Raw genomic sequence first — 26,983 nt, forward strand, 5'->3', positions numbered from 1 at the left:
GGACGAAACGTTTGCAACAAAAACTTCCAGCTCGGCGAACAGAACCACAACAACGAGCACCCGAGCTACAAATCTTCGCACAAATGTAGAACTCCCCCTGCCTCCGCGGGCTCAGTAATCATTAAGGTGTTCATTCAGGGATGGGTCTCCAGTCGGGACGATGTCAAAACATAACACCATTCCCTCAGTGTCATTGGGTCAACGTGCTGGCACTCCCTCCCTTGCAGTATTGTGGGTGTACCTACAACTATCGGCTTGCAGCGGTTCAAGAAGGCAGCTCACTACTTCCTTCTCAAGGGGCAACTAGCAACTGGGCAATAAACAATTACCCAGCCAGCGGTACCAACATCTCATGAACAAATAAAAAAAAAGTTTTATAAACTTCAGATGCATTATTAGGCTGGAAGGGAGCAAGCCAGGCAGTATCAGGAGGTGGAGAAGTCAACGTTTTGCGGAGACATCTTCTTCAGGACTAGATGTGGGGGTGGCAAGAGCTAGATAAAGAGGGGGCTGCGTGGGGTGGAGAGACTGGTGAGGTAGTGGTGGGTAAACACAGGTAGTGAGTATGACCTGGCTGGTCAATGGGAGGGATGAATCCGATAGGTAGCTACAAGGAAGGGTCGGTGGGTGGAATGGGAGGGGGAGGGGCTAAGGGAAGGAGGTTACTTGAAATTTGAGAACTCAACCTCGAGTACTCCAGGCTGTAGGCTGCCCAGGCAGATGAGGCATTGTTCCTCAAATTTGCTGTCTGATTCATTGCGGCCAAGGAGGAGGCAGAGGATGGACATGTCGGAACGGAAGTGGGAAGGGGAATTGAAATGGGCGGTGACCGGGAGATCAGGCTTCCAACCCCCTGTTTGTCTAACTTGGATTCCAGCATCTGCAGTTTTTTTTTGTCTCTGAGATATAGTATTGACTGAATGTGCTGGAGGATAGTAAACTTATGAAGGAAGAGTTGGACAGGTAAGGGTATATCCATTGGAGTGGAGACCAATGAGTGGTGATGACATTGAAACATTTGAGAAGCTGAGGGGACTTGACAGAGTAGATGCTGAATAAGTGTTTCCATTGTTTGGAGAGACGAGAAGGAGGGGACACAGTTCAAGAATAAAAGGTCACTCCATTAAGGTTGAGCTGAGGAGATTTGTTTTTCTCTATTGGAGGACTGTGTCTCTTTGGAACTACCTTTGTCAGAGAACAGTGGAAGCAGAAAGATTGAAGATATTTAAGCTAGTTGGAGGTAGTTGGATTCTTGGCTAACATGGGAGTTAAGGCTTATCGGGGATAGGATGGCATATGGAATTAGTCATAATCACAATTATCCATGACAGCATGAAATGGCACAGTAAGTTCAATACACTGAATGGCTCACTCCTGCTCCTAATTTGTATGTTCATGTGTGGGCACAGCACAACTACTCGCAGCCAAAAACTTTGGCCCAAAGTGCTTTAACCCAGGGGGAAGGACACTCCCATGTTCCTAACTCCTGCCTTGGCTTCTCTCTACCTAAGGTGGAGTTTATGTGCTCAGCACCTTCCCAGTGGAGGAGTGGGGGAGAGGGGGTTCATTTGGTCCCAGAATCCCAGGGCCAACATATGGGATGGGAGTTGGGGGGCAAAGGTGAAAGGTCATTGTTCAGTCTAGCTCATTACGAGGCTGGAGATGGGCTCACAATCACCACATTTTGGAAAAATGGCCAACATTTCAAAGCCTTGTCTCTTCGACAACAGAGTTATGAATGAGGACTTTAACAGTGAATCTGACTTTAATCTATCACCATAGTGATAACGGTCCTGCTGATGATGCACAGCAGAATTTGGAAAGTGACGCATTCCCATCCAAACAGTTTTCTGAGTTGTTTGTTCAAAAATTATCTATCAAGATTTCACCTTAATTCAGAAACTCTGAGAACATAAAAAAAGCACCATTTGTTTGAAACAATTGCATATTATCACGCCAAGTTCACTAATTACAAACAAGATACACTCAGATATGCTGGCCCACTTTGCCTTGTTTGCTGTTTGCCCAGTGCTTGTGATTAAAAATTTACACCTTTCCGACTCTTCTTGCTGTTTTATTCAGCTTCTGCCTTGCTTGCTTGGTTCTGTTAAAACGAAAAGAAAATATTTCAGTTGAGCTATTTGCTCTTTATTTAAACCCAGAAGTTTCTTAACAACATAAAGACCTGTGTAATTTGAAAAAATAGGCAGGCCTACTGACTCCAAGTGTCAATGCACCAGCTGGGACCAGTGTTAGTAGGCCCCAGGTCTAAAACAGATTGATTAAACTACTTGTGGTGGGGGAGGGGGGTGGGGTGGGGTGGATGAGTCCTCAAATACCCCAGCCTATAGGAGAGGTTGACAGTTGACTGGGTCGAATTGAGCAAGTACATGTCTTTGTTAATGGCATGTCAGTTTTATTGTTCAGATTTTGTGATGGGTATTGCTTAATTAAGTATCTAGAGCACTTGAAGGGAGACTGTTAGGTCCTGGGGTAGAGGAGGCAGGAGGCAGTCAAATGCAATGCTGCATTCTATGAATAAACGCATTATCGAGAAACAGGCTAGCGTCTTGTTTTGGACATTGCTAACTGGCTTGGGCCGTAGCTGACGTTTCTCAGTCCATGGCTGGGAGTTGATGTAGGGGAAGGGGAGGTGGGGCTACGTGTAACATCGGACACAATGGCAGTACCCACGGTGGAGGGGCTGTTCGCGATATGCCTCCTATCTGAGTGCCCATTCGAGGCTGCCTCAAGATGCTACCTTTACTGTCTTCCTCCAAAATTCATTCATGGGATGAGGGCGTCACTGGCCAGGCAGCATTTATTGCCCATTCCTAATTGCCCAGAGGGCAGTTAAGAGTCAACCACATTGCTGTGGGTCTGGAGTTGCACGTAGGCCTGACCAGTAAGGATGGCAGTTTTCTTCCTTAAAGGACATCAGTGAACCAAACGGGCTTTTCCCCAAACAATCAACAATGAACATCCTAATTCTGGATCAGTGGTGCTGGAAGAGCACAGCAGTTCAAGCAGCATCCAACGAGCAGCGAAATCAACGTTTCGGGCAAAAGCCCTTCATCAGGAATAAAGGCAGTGAGCTGGAAGCATGGAGAGATAAGCTAGAGGAAGGTGGGGGTGGGGAGAGAGTAGCATAGAGTACAATGGGTGAGTGGGGGAGGAGATGAAGGTGACAGGTCAGGGAGGAGAGGGTGGAGTGGATAGGTGGAAAGGAGCTAGGCAGGTCGGACAAGTCCGGACAAGTCATGGGGACAGCGCTGAGCTGGAAGTTTGAAACTAGGATGAGGTGGGGGAAGGGGAAATGAGGAATCTGTTGAAGTCCACATTGATGCCCTGGGGTTGAAGTGTTCCGAGGCGGAAGATGAAGCATTATTCCTCCAGGCGTCTGGTGGTGAGGGAGCGGCAGTGAAGGAGGCCCAGTACCTCCATCTCCTCGGCAGAGTGGGAGGGGAGTTGAAATGTTGGGCCAAGGGGCGGTGTGGTTGATTACATCCTAATTTAAATCAGATTCTTTATTGAATTCAAGTTCCGCCATCTGCTGTGGAGGGATTTGAAACCAGGTCCCCAGAACATTACCTGGGTCTCCGGATTGACAGTCCAGCATCATCATCCCCCACCCAATGTCTTGTCACTGAGCCTAGATAGGTCTTACCAAGCTCCCATCGTCCTCAAGCGGGGCCTGGACTGGACGAGACCTGGACTTTACTCCATCTGGACTCCATGGCTCCCTTTCTTAAGGGCACTCGCTGTAGTCCCAGAGGTGACCATTGCTCCTGATGGTGCTGCTGCGACATTTGATTGGCTTGCAGCTGTCAATAGGTGGAGCCTTCCCTTTGATGGGTCAGAGGTCCTGTCTGCAGCCAATTAAGGGCCTGTCAGCTGTTGAATAGCTGGAGTGTGGGGAGGTACAAGTGGACAAGTGTAGGTTGGCTTTTCCTGACTTTTACGTCAAGGATTGTCCCCAGTCCTACATTAAAATTTGGCCCTCTTTGGTGAGTCAATCAGTCCTTGGTTAAAGGTTGAGAGAGCATTGGGGTAGGACACGGTAGCTGTCAGTTATGGTGACCCATTGGGATAAACAGTTTGAGGACAATAGAAAGAGGAGGTTCACCAGGACATTGCTGAGGATGGAGAGACTCAGGTATGAGGAGAGACTGGATGGGCTAGGTTTGTTTTGCCTGGAGTGGAGGAGGCTGAGGGGGGGATCTGACTGAGGTAGACAAAATTACAAGATATACAGACAGGGTAAATCATGAAGAGTTTTTCCCCATGAGAAATATGTCTAAGACCAGTGGGTACAAGTTTAAGGTGAGGAGGAATAAGTGCTTTAGATGGGATCTGAGGCAACATGTTATCCCCAGACGGTGGTAGAAATATGGAAGGTGTGCCTGAGGGAGTGGGAGAGGCAGATATTCTTGCAAGCATTTAAAATGCCAGGGACATGGACCAAGTGCGGGCAAATGGGATTAGTGCAGTTTGGTGTTTGTTGGTCAGCACAGACATGGTGGGCGGAAGGGCCTGTTTCTAAGTTGTACGACTCGATGACCTTCACAAACTAGGCACACATATAGGATCATAGAGTACAGAACGTTGATCATTTCACCCATCGTGTTGGTCCTGACTCTTTGACAGATTCATCCAATTGGTCCCACTCACCTGTTCTCCAACCTCCCTCTCCCACCCGCCAACTTCCCAAGTGTTAAAACCTTTCTTTTACGGAATCCATATTCAGTTTCCTTTTGAATGTTACTGAGCTGGTCTAAAGAATCAAAAGACAGAAGACGTCTGATTCCCGTAAAAATCTAATCTAGTGAAAATTGCAGAATTACATGGAGGAGCATCAAACACCAAAGGATTACTCTGGACAACTGCCTGACACCAGATAAAGCCATTGGAGTGGACTGTCTGATTGCCCTAGCTGCTGGGTCAACCCCAATACTGAACAGTGAAACGCAGAACATAGGAACAGGAGTAGGTCATTCGGCCCATCGAACCTGTTCCGCCACTCTATATGATTGTGACTGATCATCCAACTCAGTAATCTATTCCCACTTTCTCCCATACCCTTTGATCCCTTTAGCCCTAAGAACTATATCTAACTTCTTCTTGAAAACATTCTATGCTTTGGCCTCAATTGCTTTCTGAGGCTGAGAATTCCAACTCACCGCTCTCTGGGGGAAAACATTTCTCATCTCAGTTTTAAATGTCCTATCCCATATCCTGAGACTGGGACACCTAGTTCTGAACTCCCCGATCATCAGTAAAATCCTTCCAGGTCTACCAGGTTGGACCTGTTTACCAGGTCTAATCCTGTTAGAATTTTACAGGTTTCAATGAGACTCACCCCTTTTACTTCTAAACTCCAGTGACTATAATCCGAACTGATCCAATCTCTCTCCACATGTCAGTCCTGCCACCCCAGGAATCAGGCTGGGAATGCTTAGGTGTGCTCCCTCCATCGCCAGAACATCTTTCCTCAGATACAGAAATACTCCAGGTGTGGTCTCACCAATATCCTGTACAATTGCAGCAAGATACCCCTGCTCCCTTACTCAAATCCTCTCACTATGAAGACCAACATACCACTTACCAGTTCTGAGGAAGGGTCACTCAATCTGAAGCATTAACTCTGATTTCTCTCCACAGATTCTGCCAGACCTGCTGAGCGTTTCCAGCAATTTCTGTTTTTGATTCTGATTTACAGCATCCGCAGTTCTTTGGGTTTTTATCACATTTACCTTCTTCAGTGCCTGCTTATCTTCAACAACTGATGTATAAGGAACCCACGGCTCATTGCACCTCCCACTTTCCCAACCAACTACCATTCAAACACACTGGTCCTCTTTAGAAAATAGCATCTATAAAGCAGAATTAATTTCTTTAACCTATTAACAAACAGTCAGTCAGGTAATAAGTATTTCGGACCTCCATGCTGGTCTGTTTTTTTTAAAAACATGATGGGGTCTCTCCATCTTTACAAAATGTCTCAAAGCAGAACCATTCTCCAGGAGGAGTGAGTGTTAACAGTGGAATGTGAGGAAGCTGCGATTTGAGGTGAAAAGACAAATTAAATCCTTCGAAAATTATGAGCAAGTTTTATGAACTGATTATAATGCTTTTACCTCTCTAGAGAAAAGCTGAAACAAAATTGTCTTTCTATGGGGTTCAGAATATTTGAGCATCTTACTGGTTGCAGCAGAGACACTGACGTGACTGATCTGGCAGTTCTAATGAATAACTAGCTGGAGGTCAGGAATGAAGACAGCATTGGGAGGGAGATGTAGCCTTGCACAGTCTCCCTCAAAGCCATTGCATTACTGTCAGTCAGTCCAACACAGGCAGACAAGATGACTGATTGCCAACATAGCTGGCCTCTGTTAAAGAAATATGCTGGTCCATGCTACCTATCATCAATGTCAAAGGCAATTAACATCAAAAATTAATACCGGCTGCTTCAGCCTTAATGTAATCAAGGGATATCAACTGACGACATGTCAAGCCCCTCACATTTTGCCAGTTCTGCTCTCTTTGTTTAACAAGCTGCCTAGTCTGCATTGGCACTTTGTACAGAACCGCCTGTAAATAGTAGGAGAGGCAGAAACAAAGAAACATATTTGAATGTGTATTGCACCTAACACGTCCCTCAGACACATCTCAAAGTGTTTGATATGCAAAGGTGTCACAGGAAGATCCCACAGATTATAATTAGGTGAGTGAGCAATGAATCTGATTTTGGAGTCATCGAGTCATACAGTGTGGAAACAGACCCTTCGGTCCAACTCGTCAAAGCCGACCAGATATCCGAAATTCATCTAGTTCATGATTTGGAGACGCCGGTGTTGGACTGGGGTGGACAAAGTTAAAAATCACACAGCACCAGGTTATAGTCCAGCAGGTTTATTTGGAAGCACTAGCTTTCGGAGCTGTTGAAGGAGCTAGTGCTTCCAAATCAATCTGTTGGACTATAACCTGATGTTGTGTGAATTTTAATGAAATTAATCTAGTCCCCCTTGCCAGCACTTTGGCTCATATCCCTCTAAAACCTTTCCTGTTCATATACCCATCTAGCTGCCTTTGAAATTGTGTAATTGTACCAGCCTCCACCACTTCCTCTGGCAGCTCATTCTAAACATGCACCATCCTCTGCGTGAAAAAGTTGCCCAATCTGACCCTTTAAAGGTCTTTCCCTTCTCACCTTAAAGTCTATGCCCTCTGGTTTTGGCCTCCCATACCTTGGAGATAAGACCTTGACAATTCAGTTGGCCTGGTCATCGCAAATGCCCCTGTTGTTTGTTACCCACCCAAACCACTGGAACAGACAAATCTAGGGCCAGTCTTTAATGAAGTAGCAACTGTGTGTCAGTGTGTAACATTCTCATGTCTGACTTAAAAGGCTATGGGTTGGAGGCCGACACTCCTAGTGCAGCATTGTTGCCGTTGCGTTATTTTGGAAGACAAGAAGTCACCTCTCCTCTCGTTAGTGGGTGTAACAGACTCCATTGTGCTGTTTTGAAGATGAGCATAAGTCCTCTTGCGTGTCCTGTCCAATAGTTATCTCATACCTATATCAACAATTGGACTACCTGGTCATTCATCTCAGTGCTAATTATGGGCGCTTGCTGGTTCCAGATTTCCCATATTATGAGGTTAGCATGTGTTTGGGGGTGGGAGTGAGGAGGGGGCGTTTCAGGGGAGATGCTAAATGTATTTGGCTAACAACAAAACAAGGTGAAAACACAAAAGGGTGAATTTTACTTGGGTTGTCACACTCAACTCTTTACCATCTGTCAAAGTTAGGACAGACTAGCAGGGTCAGCCTGTTAAGAAATTTCCTCTTCATCACACACACATTCACACTCACAGACAGACACAAATAGATATACAAATACATATACACTCACATTCACAGATAGACACAGACACAGTCAGAGACACATACACACTTACAGATAGACACATATACACACTCACATATACAGAGATAGACAAACATTGATACACATACACACACACTCACAGACTCACTAAGACAGACACAGTTAGACACATATGCACACACACACACACACACACACACACACACACACATTTGCACTTATCCACATGCACACCCACAGACACACTCGGACATCTATAAAGACACACATAGATACACACACACACCAATATATACACATACACATGTTTTCATTGTGGTTAATAGAAGTGACTTGCCCAGGAGAAATGAGCAAGTTACCATTCATTGATTAGGAAGGGAATGAGGGGATATGAAGACAAGGTTAAGAAAGGTTCAGTGAAGGACCCTGAGATTTCATTGTAGGAACCTGAAGCCTTACCTTTGTTGTTCTTGCACCTCTGTTCACACTCCTCCTGCGTCTGGAATCGGTTTGCGTTGCCGCTGCAGCCACTGTAAATGAAGGGTCGGCATCTGTCTGTCTTCCTGTGGTAATACCAACGCAGTGTGTACCTGGAACATGTTCCTTCATCCAGGCCCAACAGGCAGGGCTCTGCTCAATCCAAAGGACAGTCAAGCAGTTAGAACAAAAAAGAACATTGATGTACTTCACTCGTAATAGAACAGCCCCTTTCAAAGACTTACACTTCCATCTTTCACTCTACCCTTTTCCCAGACACACTCTCACTCTCTTTCTCACCCTGTTTCCCTTTTCCTACTTCTTAGTCTTTTCCCCCCCACCGTCTCTCTTTCCCCATTTCTCCCTCACCCTTCTTTCTCTCCCTTCTCTAGTTCCCCTCTCTCTCCTCTTTCTCAATCCATTGATCTTTTCCCCCAATCGGTCTTTCATTTTTCTCTCTCTTCCTCTGATCCACTGCCTCCCTCCAGTTCTTTCTTTTCCCGTATACTCAATCCCTTCTTTCCTTGTACTGTCCGTCAACATTCTCCCTCCTTCTCTCTCAAGGTTCCTTTTCCCATCTCTCACTCTCCCCACCCCCCCGTCTCCTGGCCTGCTCTATGCCAATTGCTTGGTCTCCCTTCTCTTGCACTAACCCCCTTCAAAGTAACAATTTCTCCACCCAATTGCATTTCCAGTGACCATCCATGGTCTACCCTGTCTTTGCCATTGATGCCTGCTCTTGGTCATGGGAACTGCCAGATAAATGGACGCTGTCACTGAGCAGGAGCTTGGCTTTTCTCATCAGGTTGGATTGGGTTGACAGACTGTCACAGGTGGTCGGACAAAATATTGCACCGTGTGCCGAGAGTCAGGTCTTGGTGTGGGTACAAGCCTTTTCTGCTGTAATTTATATTCTGAATCTAACCTTGCAATTTAGAATTTTCCCTTCCACACATCCATCCACTAATTCTAATCCTAACCTCCATAGTAGGCTATTGCACAGAATACGGAGGCATGGGATTGGGGGTGATTTAGCGGTTTGGATCAGTAATTGGCTAGCTGAAAGACGACAGAGGGTGATGGTTGATGGGAAATATTCATCCTGGAGTTCAGTTACTCATGGTGCACCACAAGGATCTGTTTTGGGCCCACTGCTGTTCGTCATTTTTATAAATGATCTGGATGAGGGCATAGAAGGATGGGTTAGTAAATTTGTGGATGACACGAAGATCGGTGGAGTTATGGATAGTGACAAAGAATGTTGTAGGTTACTGAAGGACATAGATAAACTGCAGAGCTGGAAACGGAGTTTAATGCGGAAAAATGTGAGGTAATTCACTTTGGAAGGGGCAACAGGAACACAGCATACTGGGCTAATGGTAAGATTCTTGTAGTGTAGTGTTCTCGGTGTTCAAGTACATAGATCCTTGAAAGTTGCCATACAGGTTGATAGGGTTGTTAAGAAGGCATACTGTGTGTTAGCTTTTATTGGTAGAGGAATTGAGTTTCGGAACTATGAGGTCATGCTGCAGCTGTACAAAACCCTGCGCAACCGTACTTGTGCACAGTTCTGGTCACCACATTATAAGAAGGATGTGGAAGCTTTGGAAAGGGTGCAGAGGAGATTTACTTGGATGCTGCCTGGTATGGAGGGAAGGTCTTATGAGGAAAGGCTGAGGGACTTGAGGCTGTTCTCGTTAGAGAGAAAAAGGTTGAGAGGTGACTTAGTTGAGACATATAAGATAATCAAAGGGTTAGATAGGGTGGACAGGGAGAGCCTTTTTCCTCGGATGGCGATGGCTAGCACGAGGGGACATAGCTTTAAATTGAGGGGTGATAGATATAGGAGAGATCTCAGAGGTAGTTTCTTTACTCAGAGTAGTAGGGGTTTGGAACGCACCGCCTGCAACAGTAGTAGACTTGCCAACTTGAAGGGCATTTAAATGGTCATTGGATAGGCATATGTATGAAAATGGAATAGTGTAGGTTCGATTGGTTTTTGATTAGTGTAAGGCTTCAGATCGGTTTTACAGGTCAGCCCAACAGTGATGCGCTGTAATGTTCGATGCTCTATTAGTGGAAGAACATTTACTGAGGAACCTCCCTGGTTGCAAAGGGACCATCAATATGTCAGCGAACACAGTAACCACTTTTTCCATCCACACCAATGAAGCAAGTTACCAATTCTTTCTCTTTGGGTGCTAGGACTGCTTCCCTGCTTTCCCTCCAAGAGATCTTCAATTTTCCCAACTTCGATGGATCATCAGCGGGTCTTGAGTAGCCAGAAATAATGTCTCATCCAAAGAGTAACACATCCGAGAGAGCCTTATTCCCACGGAAATGGGGGTTACGCTGCGAAATGATGATCTGGCACAGCGGCAGGGGCCCACTGCTTTCTGACCCAGAGGTGGGCGTGTTACTGACTGCGTCAGCAAATAATTCGTTAACCAGTTTCAAAACAGAAAGGTAATCTGGTCATTAATCTCATTGCTGACGGAGGGACCATCATTGTGCATCATTTGTGTGTTTCTCTATCGCAATTCCTGAACGTCATCCCTGATTTGGCGAATATAAAGCACTCTGCAACATCTTGAATTCTTACCAGGTGCTACAGTAATGCAAGTTTTTTTAGCCCTTCACTACCAATATTGCCCTGCGTGTTATGTCCTTTATGAAAGGAGCAATTTTACTTCAGATATCTAGGATTAGCTAGGCTTTAACGCAGCTTGTCTTGTAATCCCACATAGGGCTCAGAGTTAAAGTGGAACACTTTTTGTAAGGGCCAGTCTCTTTTCTATCTCCTGGCCTGGTCCTCTCCGAGGGTGACAGAACTGTCTCTCACCCTGTCTTCCCAGTTCCGTTATTAGCAGATTGAAAGGAGCTCACATAGACAGAAAAGCAAAGGTGAGGGGGGTGCCTCACAGAGCAGAGACTTGGAAGAGTTCTCCTGCTTCTGCAAGACATCCAAGCAGGCATTATGTGACAGCTGGGTGCAGGGAAAAGCTGAACAAGATTTTGCACATCTCCTGAAGCCAGAGTGCACAGCACAAAGTCAAACAGCAGGCACCCTGTGCTGGTCTAAGTCATTATAGTATCACTGCAGCTTAAAAGGGATAGTTGAGGGGGGTAAAAGGTCTGTTCTTCAGGGAAGGTCCCAGTTCCAATCCCTGACTGGTGCCCTGATAGCTGGTCTGAGGCAGGTTTTGAGGAGCGACCCTGATTTGGGGAAAGGATTTTATGTCCTATTGCTGTCCCATCACCCTTCTTGGCAAACATGGCTCTTGGATTTGGGAAATCACTAATCTGGGCTGTGGGGAGGAGTGGGTTTGTCTGTGAAGCAACACCCCACTGCACCCCCTCACCATCTTACCCCGACCCCCCCCCCTCAAAAACCCTTCCTAAACCAGCATCACGAGATTCCTACCTTGTTCGATGGCTTCTCTTCTATACCTTTCCTGTTGTGGTGCGGTTGTAGGGTTTACTTTATCGCCTGTCGGTGGAAGGCAAACTATGTGAGTGGTCCCTTTAGTACTGAAGTGAAGGAGCGCGCTCATCACTTTAGGTGAAGGGTCCAGTGTCAGTGGTACTGTGGCACGTACAGCCATTCCACAGTACAGAAACAGGCCATTCAGGCCATCATTATTCTCCTGGAGAGCTTTCCACCCTGATTCATCTAATGTTATCACCATATGCTTCTACTGCTTTCTTCAACAAGGGGTTATCTAGCTTTCTTATAAAGGCATTTGTCCCAACCATTCCCCATGGCAACAGGGTCCCTATTCCTGGCAATGCTTCGGTGAAGATAATCAAAAATCACACAGCACCAGGTTATAGTCCAACAGGTTTAATTGGAAGCACACTAGCTTTTGGAGCATCGCTCCTTCATAAGGTGATGAAGGTGTGATATCACTTTTTTTAAAACTTTGTACACCCCAGTCCAATACCGGCATCTCCGAATCATGGGTGAAGATACTTTTCGTGAATTCCTTGGTTTTTTTGTTTTATGAATTCCATCTTGGATTTATTGGTGTCTGTGATGTTTATTGATCTATTGGTGTTGGTGATATTTATCGATCTATTGGTGTCTGTGATATTTATCGATCTATTGGTGTCTGTGATATTTACCGATCAATAGATCAATAAATATCAGACTGACTCCTATAGATCGATAAATATCACAGACACCAATAAATCGATAAAGATCACAGACACCAATAGATCAATAAATATCAGACAGATTCCTATAGGTGTCTGTGATCTTTATCGATTTATTGGTGTCGGTGATATTTATTGATCTGTAGGGGTCTGTCTGATTTTATCGACCTATTGGTGTCGGTGATATTTATTGATCCATTGGTGTCGGTGATATTTCTCAATCTATACGAGTCTGTCTGATATTTATTGATCTATTGGTGTCTGTGATATTTATCAATCTATAGGAGTCTGCCTGATATTTATCGATCTATTGGTGTCAGCGATATTTATCAATCTATAGGAGTCTGTCTGATATTTATCGATCTATTGGTGTCGGTGATATTTATCAATCTATAGGTGTCAATGATATTTATTCGATCTGTTGGTTTCTGTCTGACATTTTTCGATCTATTGGTGTCTGTCTGATACTTATCGATCTATAGGAGTCTGTCTGATATTTATTGATCTGTTGGTTCTGTGATATTTATCGATCTATAGGAGTCTGATATTTATTGATCCATTGGTGTCGGTGACATTTATCGATCTATAGGAGTCTGTCTGATATTTATTGATCTGTTGGTTCTGTGATATTTATCGATCTATAGGAGTCTGATATTTATCGATCTATTGGTGTCTGTGATATTTACCGATCTATAGGAGTCTGTTTGATATTTATTGAGCGATTCGTGTCTGTGATATTTATTGATCTATTGGTATCTGTCTGATATTTATCTAAGGGCGTAAAAACAATGACTGCAGATGCTGGAAACCAGATCAGTGGTGCTGGAAGAGCACAGCAGTTCAGGCAGCATCCAACGAGCAACGAAATCGACGTTTCAGGCAAAAGCCCTTCATCAGGAATAAAGACAGTGAGCCTGAAGCGTAGAGAGATAAGCTAGAGGAGGGTGGGGGTGGGGAGAAAATAGCATAGAGTACAATGGGTGAATGGGGGAGGAGATGAAGGTGATAGGTCAGGGAGGAGAGGGAGGAGTGGATAGGTGGAAAAGGAGCTAGGCAGGTCGGACAAGTCCAGACAAGTCATGGGGACAGTGCTGAGCTGGAAGTTTGAAACTAGGATGAGATGGGGGAAGGGGAAATGAGGAAACTGTTGAAGTCCACATTGATGCCCTGGGTTAAAGTGTTCCGAGGTGGAAGATGAGGCATTCTTCCTCCAGGCGTCTGGTGGTGAGGGAGCGGCGGTGAAGGAGGCCCAGGACCTCCATGTCCTCGGCAGAGTGGGAGGGGGAGTTGAAATGTTGGGCCACGGGGCGGTGTGGTTGATTGGTGTGGGTGTCTCGGAGATGTTCCCTAAAGCGCTCTGCTAGGAGCCGTCCAGTCTCCCCAATGTAGCGGAGACCGCATTGGGAGCAACGGGTACAATAAATGATATTAGTGGATGTGCAGATAAAACTTTGATGGATGTGGAAGGCTCCTTTAGGGCCTTGGATAGAGGTGAGGGAGGAGGTGTGGGCACAGGTTTTACAGTTCCTGCAGTGGCAGAGGAAAGTGCCAGGATGGGAGGGTGGGTCGTAGGGGGGCGTGGACCTGTCCAGGTAGTCACGGAGGGAACGGTCTTTGCAGAAGGCAGAAAGGGGTGGGGAGGGAAATATATCCCTTGGTGGGGTTTTTTTGGAGGTGGCGGAAATGTCGGCGGATGATTTGGTTTATGCGAAGGTTTGTAGGGTGGAAGATGAGCACAAGGGGCATTCTGTCCTTGTTACGGTTGGAGGGGTGTGGTCTGAGGGCGGAGGTGCAGGATGTGGACGAGATGCGTTGGAGGGCATCTTTAACCACGTGGGAAGGGAAATTGCGGTCTCTAAAGAAGGAGGCCATCTGGTGTGTTCTATGGTGGAACTGGTATTCCTGGGAGCAGATATGGTGGAGGTGGAGGAATTGGGAATACCGAATGGCATTTTTCCAAGAGATAGGGTGGGAAGAGGTGTAATCCAGGTAGTTGTGGGAGTTGGTGGGTTTGTAAAAAATGTCAGTGTCAAGTTGGTCATCATTAATGGAGATGGAGAGGTCCAGGAAGGGGAGGGAGGTGTCAGAGATGGTCCAGGTAAATTTAAGGTCAGGGTGAAATGTGTTGGTGAAGTTGATGAATTGCTCAATCTCCTCGCGGGAGCACGAAGTGGCGCCAATGCAGTCATCAATGTAACGGAGGAAGAGGTGGGGAGTGGTGCCGGTGTAATTACGGAAGATCAACTGTTCTACATAGCCAACAAAGAGACAGGCATAGCTGGGGCCCATACGTGTGCCCATGCCTACCCCTTTGGTCTGGAGGAAGTGGCAGGATTCAAAGGAGAAATTGTTAAGGGTGAGGACCAGTTCGGCCAGACGAATGAGTGTGTCGGTGGAAGGGTACTGTTGGGGACGTCTGGAGACCCTTCCACCTCATCCTAGTTTCAAACTTCCAGCTCAGCTCTGTCCCCATGACTTGTCCGACCTGCCTAGCTCCTTTTCCACCTATCTACTCCACCCCCCTCCCTGACCTATCACCCTCATCCCCTCCCCCACTCACCCATTGTACTCTATGCTACTCTCTCCCCACCCCCACCCTCCCCTAGCTTATCTCTCCACGCTTCAGGCTCACTGTCTTTATTGCTGATGAAGGGCTTTTACCCGAAACATCGATTTCGCTGCTCGTTGGATGCTGCCTGAACTGCTGTGCTCTTCCAGCACCACTGATCCAGAAAAAGATATTTATCTAATTATATATATCGATTTATTGGTGTTTGCCTGATCTATTTCAATCTACTGGCATGTCAGATATACATCAATCGATTGGTGTCTGTCTGATATTTATGATCTCTGGTCTGAAGACAAGTGGATATATCCTCTCCATGTCTACCTTTTTGTTCCCTTAAAGACTTCTTTTAGGTCACCCTCTGTTCTCTAGGGTAAAGATCTCCAGTTTTTTTTTAGATTTAGATTAGACTTACAATGTGGAAACAGGCCCTTCGGCCCAACAAGTCCACACCTACCCGCCGAAGCGCAACCCACCCATACCCCTACATTTACCCCTTACCTAACACTACGGGCAATTTAGCTTGGCCAATTCACATGACCCGCACATCTTTGTGACTGTGGGAGGAAACCGGAGCACCCAGAGGAAACCCACGCAGACACGGGGAGAACGTGCAAACTCCACACAGTCAGTCACCTGAGTCGGGAATTGAACCCGGGTCTACAGGCGCTGTGAGGCAGCAGTGCTAACCACTGTGCCACCATGCCGCCCACAAACAGAACAGTTTGTTCTGTCTTTTTTGTTAAGTATGTCCTCTCTGTTCTGGTGTCACTTTTTCTATGGTCCTAGCCCTTTTTCAATGCCTCCATATCCTTTCCAGAACAGAAAGGTCATATCACTGCACCTTTCACCAGTTGCCATAACTTCATTAATGACATGAGGAGATACTTTACTGTGTAAGTGAGTTCAATATAGGGTTTGACACAGCTTTGGTTGGAGATTTCCAGGGAACTGAAAATTAATCTACAGGAAGCTCCTACAAGTGAAAACTATGTCGACAATCAGAGCTGGGCTTCAACAAAAGATGGGTTTTCTTCATTTTCTTTGGCTTAACCCATTGGCTTATTAGTTTTCAAAATAACTGCAGAAGGTGGAAAGCTCATTTGACTGACAGTCAAGAATCATCCAATCATTTTCTAATTGGCAACGGACAAGGTGAGGTTAGGAATGTTGGGCGACCAATAGTGGGTGAGCGTGAGCAGACCATGTGACCAAACCTCCAGAAGAGATTTGACCGGAGTTGGCAACACTGTTGGCCACAGATTTGAGGGCACACCTGTTGCCCGTGTGAAACATGGGAAAACAAAAGTGAGATTAACCACCAGCCTTCCACAACCTCTTCCCACAATGCATCAGTGGCACATGTGTCCTGGTACTCAGTGAAATTAGGTATTCCATAGAATTACTTTGTGCACTGGCTGACTAAATGGACAGGGGGCTTGTTTTAGAGCACGTGTCGATTGAATTAGCTCTGTCCTTGATTTAGGTTGTGGTTGATCTTTACTCAACCCCACTAAGCCATCCTTGCCACCATGGATAATCTCACCTGACACCACCTGCTCTAGGGCAATTAGGGATGGGCAATAAAAACTGCCCTAACCAGCGATGCCCATCCGGCAAGAACAAAATCAAAAATGGAGCTTGATTATGAAGAATAACCAGTAAAACTTGTTAATTTCATACACTGTCCTTGCATCCTTCAAAATGAAACTTAAGCATCAGTATTTTAGTGGCGCTATTTAAAAAAAAGCCTTTCCACTAGGACAGAACTGAAATATTGCCGATAAAAAGTCAAAATCTGCCAATGTTTCTCATCTTGCACTTATCAGGGCAATTCTCAAGAAATATCCAAGTGAAGGGGAAGGAATATTTATACTGTTTGAGAAGTGGGTGCTGATTGGTTATCGAGTAGACTTTGGCAACAGATGACAGCCATTCTGTGGTTCATATTGCAAGGTAATAGCTTAACCAATCAGAGTCAACTTGTAAAATTTAAACAAAGCTCAGCAGTTGGCTGTCAGTCATCAACCAATTGGTGCATTCTCCATAACCATGCCTCTACCCATCCAAGTCCACTTGCCAACTGATCAGCACTATCTTCTCATACAGTATAAAATGTTGTCTACCCTCTACATTGGTATTTCTTGTGAAATGTCCTGATGTGTAGACGCATCATTAAAACGCGTTTGTTTTCAAGCAATAAATCGCAAAAGCTAAAATCTATCGACCAATTTTAGATGCAATAGGAAAATAATGCAGGTGCTGGAAATCTGAAATGGGAAAAGGGAATGCTGGAGGTGCTCAGCGGGCCAGGCAGTATCTGTGGAGAGATAAACAGGGTTAACATTCCAAAACAATAATCATGCATCTGAACCAAGCGATGTTAGAGATTTAACAGCTTTCCAACAAATACAGAGGCAGAGGGTGGGGCGGAGGGAGGAATGGGAAGGGAGCAAAAAAATATTAGGGAGGTCCTTGAAAATTGTGCAAAGCAAAGATGGTGGAGTAATGGCAGTAAGGTTCTAACAAAGGCAAGGCCGGTTTGTTGCAGTGTCAAAGGGGAACTGCAGTAATGTTGTTAACGGTGTCTGAGAAAATGGGAACTGTGGGCGTAGAATCATGGAATGAATATTGCACGGAAAGGGGCCATTTACACCCTTAACAGTTCCTTGCAAAAGCAGCCGAGTTAATCCCACTGTCCAATAAATGCAAAGTGCTGCGGATGCTGGAGATCTGAAATAAAAACAGCAAGTGCTGGAGAAATGCAGCAGGTCTGGTAACATCTGAAGAGAGAGCAATAGAGGTCATTCTTCAAGTCTAATGATAACTCTTCTGCGATAGTTCTGCAGAAGAGGCGTTTCGGTTTTGAAAGGTTAACTCTCTCCACGACCGCTGTCAGACCTACTGCGTTTCTCCAGCATTTTCAGTTTTAAATCTCTCTCTTCCACCCCAGTAACCCTGCAAAAGCATTTGCTTGAGGTATTCAACGGATTCTTTCTGCATGTCTCAGGCAGCGAATTCCAAATCCTAACCACTCACTGCATCGGGAATCTTCGAACTGGCTTCGTCTGCAGTTGACCCCCGGCATCCTCAGCTTATTGGGAGGAGAATTCCACAACTGCGCTACTGCTCCCTGGAAACACCAAGGCACAATGCAATGCCTTCCACTGAATGTTTCAGAATTCAGGCACTTTTCTGTGCATCCCTCGATTTCGGCGCTCAGTCTCATATCACGTCATAGCATCTGGGGAAGACTCGCACCAGAAATCAAGGCAAGGTCCAATCCTGCTCAGTTCGTGACATTTGGCAGCTGTTCTTCCTGAGTCATGATCCAAAAGAAAAGGCAATCCCTGAATGTTACAAAAATGGGATCCACTTGGATCTCTGTTAATATTCCAATTGAGGAACGTCAGACTCAACACACATCCCCCTGACTTGGAATGTATTGCTGTTCCATCAGTGTTGCTGGGCCAGAATCCTGGAATTCCCTCCCTATCAGCATCTTACTTGGACAGCGTGGACTGCAGTGGTTCAAGAAAGTGGGTTAACGCGACCTTCTCCAGAGATGCACAATAAGAGTTGGCCCAGCCTGTATCCCAGGAGTGAATAAAGAAAAAAACTTACTGACAGAGACTTTTTTACTCTGGCGAAAGTAGCATCCACAATATATGAATATGGTACATAGGAGAGTGAGAAGGTAAAAATAAGAGCAGGAGGAGGACATTTGACCTTAAAGCTTGCCCCACCATTCAGTGAGAACACGGATGATCTACATCACTTCTCCCTCTCCCCCCTTCTCTTGAGCCTCCCGTGTTCAACAAGCTCTGTCTTTTCCATATTCACCAACTGAACATCAACTGGAAATTGTAAAGATGCACAACTTTGAAGACCAAAGGGAGCTCTCTTCATCTCAGTGTCCTCTGGTTTTGACATCCCAGCTGGTGGAAACAGCACCTACTGAGTCAAAGAATCTCATAGATTCTGAAGAAATCTCACTTCTCTGGACTCCAGTTGGGGGAGTATCAGTCAATCTTGCGGGATGCTGTCAGCAAAATGTCCCTAAACCCTGAAAACGAAACCATGTGTTAAGTCAAAAGACAGTGAGGAACACTTACGCATTGTTTCTGAGCTTTGCATTTGATCTGGTCCATAATCTTCTGTTTGTTCGTTGTAGCTTTCCACTGTATAGAAATGTTCATAGTCGGGGTCATTCCCATTTACCACCACTCTCAGCTCCTTCCCTTCAGGTTTGTCAAACGCATCAACAAAGAAGAAAAAAATTAATGTTATTTATACTACGTGCAAGGTAAGGTCCTACAGAACCACAGGCTGCTCTCTCTCATTAGAAAGGGGTGACTTGTGGTGGTTTAACCTGAAGGTCAGGCGAGGGGAGAGGTTTAGAAGGAGAGTCTTTCATGGTAACCTCAACCAACTTCGTTAAAAATCACACAACACCAGGTTATAGTCCAACAGGTTTAATTGGAAGCACTAGCTTTCAGAGTGCTGCTCCTTCCACAACCACCTGATGAAGGAGTGTCGCTCTGAAAGCTAGTGCTTCCAATTAAACCTGTTGGACTATAACCTGGTGTTGTGTGATTTTTAACTTTGTACACCCCAGTCCAACACTGGCATCTCATAATCTCAACTGACTTGGGAACTAAACCCATGCTGTTGGGATCACACATACCAGCCACCCAAGCTAATCAACCCCCATTCCTGGTATGATATGGCAGCTGTGGGAGGTGTAATGTTATGAGCTTTTACAAGGCAGGGTTGGAGGGCTTGTGCTACAGGGAGAGGCTGAATAGCCTGGGGCTGTTTTCCCTGGAGCATCGGAGGCTGAGGGGTGACCTTATAGAGGTTTATAAAATCACGAGGGGCATGGATAGGGTAAGTCAAGGTCTTTTTCCCAGGATAAGGGAGTCGAAAGCTAGAGGCCACAGCTTTATGGTGACAGGGGAAAGATTTAAAAGGGATCTAAGGAGCAGCTTTTCCAGACAGAGAGTGGTACGTTAATGGAATGAGCTGCCAGAGCAAGTGGAGGAGGCTGGTACAATTGCAACATTTAAGAGGCATATGAATAGGAAGGGTTTAGAAGGATATGGGCCAAATGCTACCAAATGGGACTAGTTTTATTTAGGATATGGGTTCCATTACTTTTCATCATTTATATAAATAATTTGGATGTGCGCATAAGAGGTACAGTTAGTAAGTTTGCTGATGACACCAAAATTGGAGGTGTAGTGGACAGCGAAGAAGGTTACCTCAAATTACAACAGGATCTGGACTAGATGGGGGCCAATGGGCTGAGGAATAGCAGATGGAGTTTAATTTAGATAAATGTGAGGTGCTGCATTTTGGGAAAGCAAATCTTAGCAGAACTTATATATTTAATGGTCAAGTCTTCGAGAGTGTTGCTGAACAAAGAGACCTTGGAGTGCAGGTTCATAGCTCCTTGAAAGTAGAGTCACAGGTAGATAGGATAGTGAAGGCGGCATTTGGTATGCTTTCCTTTATTGGTCAGAATATTGTTGAGTGCAAGAGTTGGGAGGTCATGTTACAGCTGTGCAGGACATTGGTTAGGCCACTGTTGGAATATCGTGTGCAATTCTGGTCTCTTTCTATTGGAAAGATGTTGTGAAACTTGAAAGGGCTCAGAAAGGATTAACAAGGTGGTTGCCAGGGTTAGAGGATTTGAGCTATAGGGAGAGGCTGAACAAGCTGGGGCTGTTTTCCCTGGAATGTCAGAGGCTGAGGGGTGACCTTATAGAGGTTTATAAAATCATGAGGGGCATGCATAGGGTAAATAGACAAAGTCTTTACTCTGGGGTGGGGACTCCAGAACTAGAGGGCATTGGTTTAGGGTGAGAGGGGAAAGACTTAAAAGAGACCTAAGGGACAACTTTTTCACACAGAGGGTGGTACGAGTATGGAATGAGCTGCCAGGGGAAGTGGTAGAGGCTGGTACAATTGAAACATTTAAAAGGCATCTGTATGGGTATATGAATAGAAAGGGTTTGGAGGGATGTGGGTCGGGTGCTGGCAGGTCGGACTGGATTGGGTTGGGATATCTGGTCGGCATGGACGGGTTGGACCGAAGGGTCCGTTTCTGTGCTGTACATCGCTATGACTCTATAACAATTACTTTATGCTATCTTGTCAGCATGGATGAGTTGGACCGAAGGGTCTGTTTCCATGTTGTGCAGCTCTAAGACTCTATGACCCTTGGATTAAACCACCAGTCGTCTCTCCCTCTGTCTCTCAATTGGGAGAGCAGCCCGATGGTCCTCTGAGACTGTAGGTGCCTCTTACTACACATCACTGGCATGAGCATCAGACATTACAATACTGGCCTGGTTCATTCTGGAGCTCTCAAGTGGCTGCAGCTCTCTTCCAAAGGTCTTTCGCCTCCAGGGTCTTGACTGGCACTTAACTAGGCAGACCTTCCTAAAATGAGGTGACATGAGGGACAGGCAAGATCCCGGTCACCTCCAGTAAGTCCCACTCAGACTTTCTTTGGTACTAATTTTCTGCAATCATCTGGAACTCAGCACCCCCATGTCCACTTCCTGCTCTCCACCATTGGCGATCATATTTTCAGCCATTGAGATTCTAATTCCACTCCCTTTCTTTAAGAATCAGCTAAAAAACGATCTCTTTAAGCATTAGAGTCAACCAACCCAAACCCTTGAATTTCCTTCCTAGCGTCAAGGTCTGTGAAGTGCCTTGGGATGTTTTACTGTGTCAAAGGCGCTGCACAAATGCAATTACTTGCTTCTAAAAAAAACACTGAATTATTGTTCCAAGAAAGCGGGGAAGGGTAAGTTTTTTCTTTGTCTACAACTTGGATGCAGGTCAATATCTGTAAAGTTCTTAAACCTGTATTAGTGCCACATTCAGAAACTCTCAATTTGTCATCACAGTCAGTGTGGCATTTTATTAATTCCTGCTTTTGGAACAAGACCAGCCTGATTAAAACTTGGAGATAGTGGCTCACACCTACAATTCAGTGTCAGACCTGAGATGTCACCTTTTGTATTTCTGCCTGATTGAAGTTAAAAATCACACAACACCAGGTTAGAGTCCACCAGATTTATTTGGAAGCACTAGCTTTCAGAGCGCTGCCCCTTCATCAGGTGGCTCCGAAAGCTAGTGCTTCCAAATTAACTTGTTGGACTATAATCTGGTGTTATGTGATATTTAACTTTGTCCACCCCAGTCCAACGCCGGCTGCTCCACATCATACCTGATTGAAGTTTGGGAAATTAAGCAGACGCAGATAAAACCTTTAATTATCTCAGGGCAGTGACTTGAAACAGATTCTGAATATAGAACATAGAACATTACAGCGCAGTACAGGCCCTTTGGCCCTCGATGTTGCGCCGCCCTGTCATACTAATCTGAAGCCCATCCCACCTACACCATCCCATGTACGTGCATCTTAATCAATCAAAACTTGCATCTCCTTTTTAACAGAGGTCAGCCATTTTAGGTTTGTCCACTTACACCAATTGTATGATCGTTTGATCTCTCTGCCTATAAACTCTCTCTCACTGTACCTGATGAAGGAGCATCCCTTCAAAAGCTTGTGATTTCAAATGAACCTGTTGGAATATAACCCAGTGTTGTATGATTTTTGACTCTGTTACATGAGTGCATTTGAAGAAAAGATGCTCAAGTATTGTACTCGATTCTACGCCTAATTGAGATTCTCTACTCTCCTTACTTGGTTACCTTCACGTCAGATGATACATTTTGGTGGTATATTGGGAACCCAACCTTGAATGTTGACACTGCTGTACCTGCCATAAGCCAAAGTCCTGCCCCGGGATAAAGGCTGTATTTAAAGTCATGCAAACCCAAGAAGAGCTGAAAATGTGTTGCTGGAAAAGCGCAGCAGGTCAGGCAGCATCCAAGGAGCAGGAGAATCGACGTTTCGGGCTGCCCGAAACGTCGATTCTCCTGCTCCTTGGATGCTGCCTGACCTGCTGCGCTTTTCCAGCAACACATTTTCAGCTCTGATCTCCAGCATTTGCAGTCCTCACTTTCAAACCCAGGAAGAGACAAGGAAAGCAACAGGTGTAATGAAGATTGTTCAGGTGTACGGGACAGCTGTAACTTTGTGCTTAAATGAAATTTAAGGCAGGAAAATTACATAAACCAGAATGGGACAAGCTGCAAAGACAATATGCATCTGAAAAAGCAGTCACTAGTTACAGTTAATGCTCATTTCTGCCAGAGTGTGATTCTGAGCATCCCTATACAGTACGTGGGAGTTGGAAATTAGCACCTCCTTCAGGTGACATGGACCTGAGTTATACTTCATCACTCTCTGGACAGGGTATCAAAACCCTCAGGGTAGGGGTGAGTTTCAGAGGAGGCTTTCCTGGTGAATATAGCTGGTACTAAGAATAGCACCCACACTGTTGGCATCACCCTGCAACTCAAACTAGCCGCCCAGTCAGTTGGTAGACAGGCAGGAGGTTGGAAGAACACAGCGAGCCAGGCAGCATCAGGAGGTGGAGAAGTCGATGTTTCGGATGTACCCCTTCTTCAGGGCTGGGGGAGGGTGTAAGGGGAGCTGTAGATAAAAGGGGCAGGGTTCTCATGGGGGGCAGGGTACAGGGTGGTGAGGTGGGGATAGGTAAGCACAGGGCCACCCTGACCTCCCAGGCACCGCCCATTTTAATTCCCTTTCCCATTCCCTTTCCAACATTACCATCCTTGGCCTTCTCCATTGCCACAGCAAATCGCACCGTAAATTGAGGGAGCACCTCATCTTCCACCTGGGCAGCGTACAGCCCGGAGGACTCAACATCGAGTTCTCCAATTTTAAATAACCTCCCTCCCCATCCCCCTGACTCCCTTCCCAGCTCCTCCCCCTCTATTCCAATCCTCCGACCAACACTTCCTTCCAGCTACCAACCTAATTCATTCCTCCAATTGACCAACCAAGCTGTACCCTCTACCTGTGTTCACCTACCCCACTCCCCACCCCACACCTCTACACCCCCACCCCCTTTATCTGCAGCTTCCCTTACACCCACACCCCAGTCCTCAAGGAGGGTTACATCCGAAACGTTGATTTCGCCACCTCCTGATGTTGCCTAGCTTGCTGTGCATCCGCTGCACCCGATGTGGCCTCCTCTATATTGGTGAGACAGGCCGCTTACTTGCGGAACGCTTCAGAGAACACCTCTGGGCCGCCCGAACCAACCAACCCAATCACCCCGTGGCTCAACACTTTAACTCCCCCTCCCACTCCACCGAGGACATGCAGGTCCTTGGACTCCTCCACCGGCAGAACACAACTACACGACGGCTGGAGGAGGAGCGCCTCATCTTCCGCCTGGGAACCCTCCAACCACAAGGTATGAATTCAGATTTCTCCAGCTTCCTCATTTCCCCTCCCCCCACCTTGTCTCAGTCGGTTCCCTCAACTCAGCACCGCCCTCCTAACCTGCAATCCTCTTCCTGACCTCTCCGCCCCCACCCCACTCCGGCCTATCACCCTCACCTTGACCTCCTTCCACCTATCCCACCTCCATCGCCCCTCCCCCTAGTCCCTCCTCCCTACCTTTTATCTCAGCCTGCTTGGCTCTCTCTCTCTTATTCCTGATGAAGGGCTTATGCTCGAAACGTCGAATTCTCTATTCCTGAGATGCTGCCTAACCTGCTGTGCTTTGACCAGCAACACATTTGCAGCTGTGTTCTTCCAGCCTCCTGCCTGTCTACCTTGGATTCCAGCATCTGCAGTTTTTTTGGCTCTACCCCAGTCAACTGAGCTAACCGGCCTTCGTAGGCCAGCACAGACCAGAAAGGCCAAAAGGCCTGATTCTTGGTTGCAAAGAATATGCAAGGGATTGTAATCGCTCATCAAAAACGATACCCAATTGAACAAATTTCACCTCCGAGACAAGACACAGAAGAGACAAGTGACACAGACTCACCATTGGCACCATCATAGTCCTCCTCATGTGAAATCTTTAAAACAGGGATTTGACGGGAATAAGGTAGTGAGTGTGACGAGAGACCTAGATGGAGCAAGGGACAAGGACAGCGTGGACAACACAACAATAATTAACACCCAGCAGCCACAGCAGCACCCTCCCGGTATTTGGTGGAAGTTAAGTCTGGCTTGGGGCACTCCAATGGAAGCACATGAGAAAAAGATATAAAATAATGAAGTGTTTAGATCAGTACTGAGGTTTTCGGCCTTGGAGAGGTCACTGAATAGCGAACTGGTGCAAAGTCAGTCTCTTCATCTTCTTTTTTTTAGATTACTTACAGTGTGGAAACAGGCCCTTCGGCCCAACAAGTCCACACCGACCCGCCACCCACCCATACCCCTACATATACCCCTTACCTAACACTACGGGCAATTTACCATGGCCAATTTACCTGACCCGCACATCTTTGGACTGTGGGAGGAAACCGGAGCACCCGGAGGAAACCCACGCAGACACGGGGAGAACGTGCAAACTCCACACAGTCAGTCGCCTGAGGTGGGAATTGAACCCAGGTCCCTGGCGCTGTGAGGCAGCAGTGCTAACCACTGTGCCACCGTGGTTCTCTGACCTATAATTCTCTGAGTCCATCTAACAATTGGCCAATTAGCTTCCAGCTCATCCCTATCAGTCTTTGGCGTGTGCACGGGGTGGGGGGAAACAAAGAAACAGAATCCATTTAAATTTCCTTACCCTAACATTGCGAGCTGCTCCCTTTCCCTTGACCCTTCTTGCCACCGATAGGATTTTTCTTTTGTTTTTTTTTCCCACCAGATTTCCACCTCTCCCTAAACCTCAGCCCATTCGAAACACAGATGGCCATATTCTCATTTCCATCAGGTCCCATTCCCCCATCATCTCAGAGCTCACTGGCTCCACGTCTGGCAACGTTGCATGTTTAGCATTCTCATACTTGTTCACCAAACCCATTATAGACTCATCATTCCCAACTCCAGCTGCTTATCCCTCCTGGATCTCTGCACTCTTCCATTTCCGCTGTCTTACCAGTTTCTAGATTTATCAGCTCCAGCACTGGGGGCCATGCCATCAGCTGTCATGCTTGACTAGCTCCCACTCTAGTCTCACCACTTCTCTAAAAATCTCCCTTTTTTTTAAGGCAGCCCCTTTCAAAGATTTCCTGACAACTTCTTAACAGGGCTGGGTGTCAAATTGTTTTTTCGCTAACAACCACTACGTCAATGCAGGATATCGCTGTTGAAGCAGTACAGGGACTGCAAAATGCCGTCCCGCCAGAAGCACTGCACCTCTCATGCCTTTGGTTGGTCATTGGAAGAACAAACAAGGGGAGACCAATTGGCGATCAGCAAATACACTCTGAAGGGTACTTAAAATCCACCAAATACCGTGAATAACACAGAGAAAAACATCACTGAGAGCACCCACATTGACCGAATCATCAGGAATGTGAGTCTGCAGGTTATAGTTAACTTCGGTTCCATTGGAACTTGATGTCCAAACATTTATGACAGATTAATTGATTCCCCCACATGTGATAATCAATAGCTGAACCTGTTCAGTAGCTGACTTGGGGGGGGGGGTCAGAGAAACCAGACTTGATCCCTAATAAAGTGCTAATGTTTCTAATTTTTAAAATGGGTGGGGCAAGTGAGTTAGTGGGTAATTAGCCTGGCACCCTCACTGGAGAGATAACAGGTCACACTGAGCTGCCACTTAGCTTGGTACAGCAGAATGACGGTAGGTAGCTGGCTTTACCTCAGACCTAGACACCAGTGATTTCTAGAAGGGTCTTAAACTCAGATGAGGGCTATTGCAGGATCCTATATGGCCCTGGTTCCCACTGAGCGAGAGACCATCCGCCTTTCTCCCTCACAAGGAAGCAGGAAATGGGATCTGTAAGTGGCCAT

General features: G+C 46.1%; 1 protein-coding gene across 2 annotated transcripts; it reads right to left on the reverse strand.

Moving 5' to 3' along the window:
- Window positions 1-25,245, reverse strand: LOC132822059 (carboxypeptidase inhibitor SmCI-like). Of its 2 annotated transcripts, XM_060835069.1 has the most exons (5): window positions 25,041-25,245; window positions 19,206-19,331; window positions 11,794-11,859; window positions 8,352-8,522; window positions 1-2,104 (listed from the first exon to the last, which is right to left on the reverse strand). In XM_060835069.1, the coding sequence occupies exons 2-5, from the start codon at window positions 19,225-19,227 to the stop codon at window positions 2,079-2,081; spliced, it is 285 nt and encodes a 94-aa protein (XP_060691052.1). In that variant the 5' UTR covers window positions 19,228-19,331; window positions 25,041-25,245; the 3' UTR covers window positions 1-2,078. The 2 variants fall into 2 exon arrangements, 1 of the variants encoding a protein (XP_060691052.1); XR_009645394.1 differs by lacking the exon at window positions 11,794-11,859 and having other exon boundaries at window positions 25,041-25,241.
- Between the last annotated feature and the right edge of the window lie 1,738 nt (window positions 25,246-26,983).

Source organism: Hemiscyllium ocellatum, chromosome 14 (assembly GCF_020745735.1).
Source record: "Hemiscyllium ocellatum isolate sHemOce1 chromosome 14, sHemOce1.pat.X.cur, whole genome shotgun sequence".
NCBI classification, from domain to species: Eukaryota; Metazoa; Chordata; class Chondrichthyes; order Orectolobiformes; family Hemiscylliidae; genus Hemiscyllium; species Hemiscyllium ocellatum.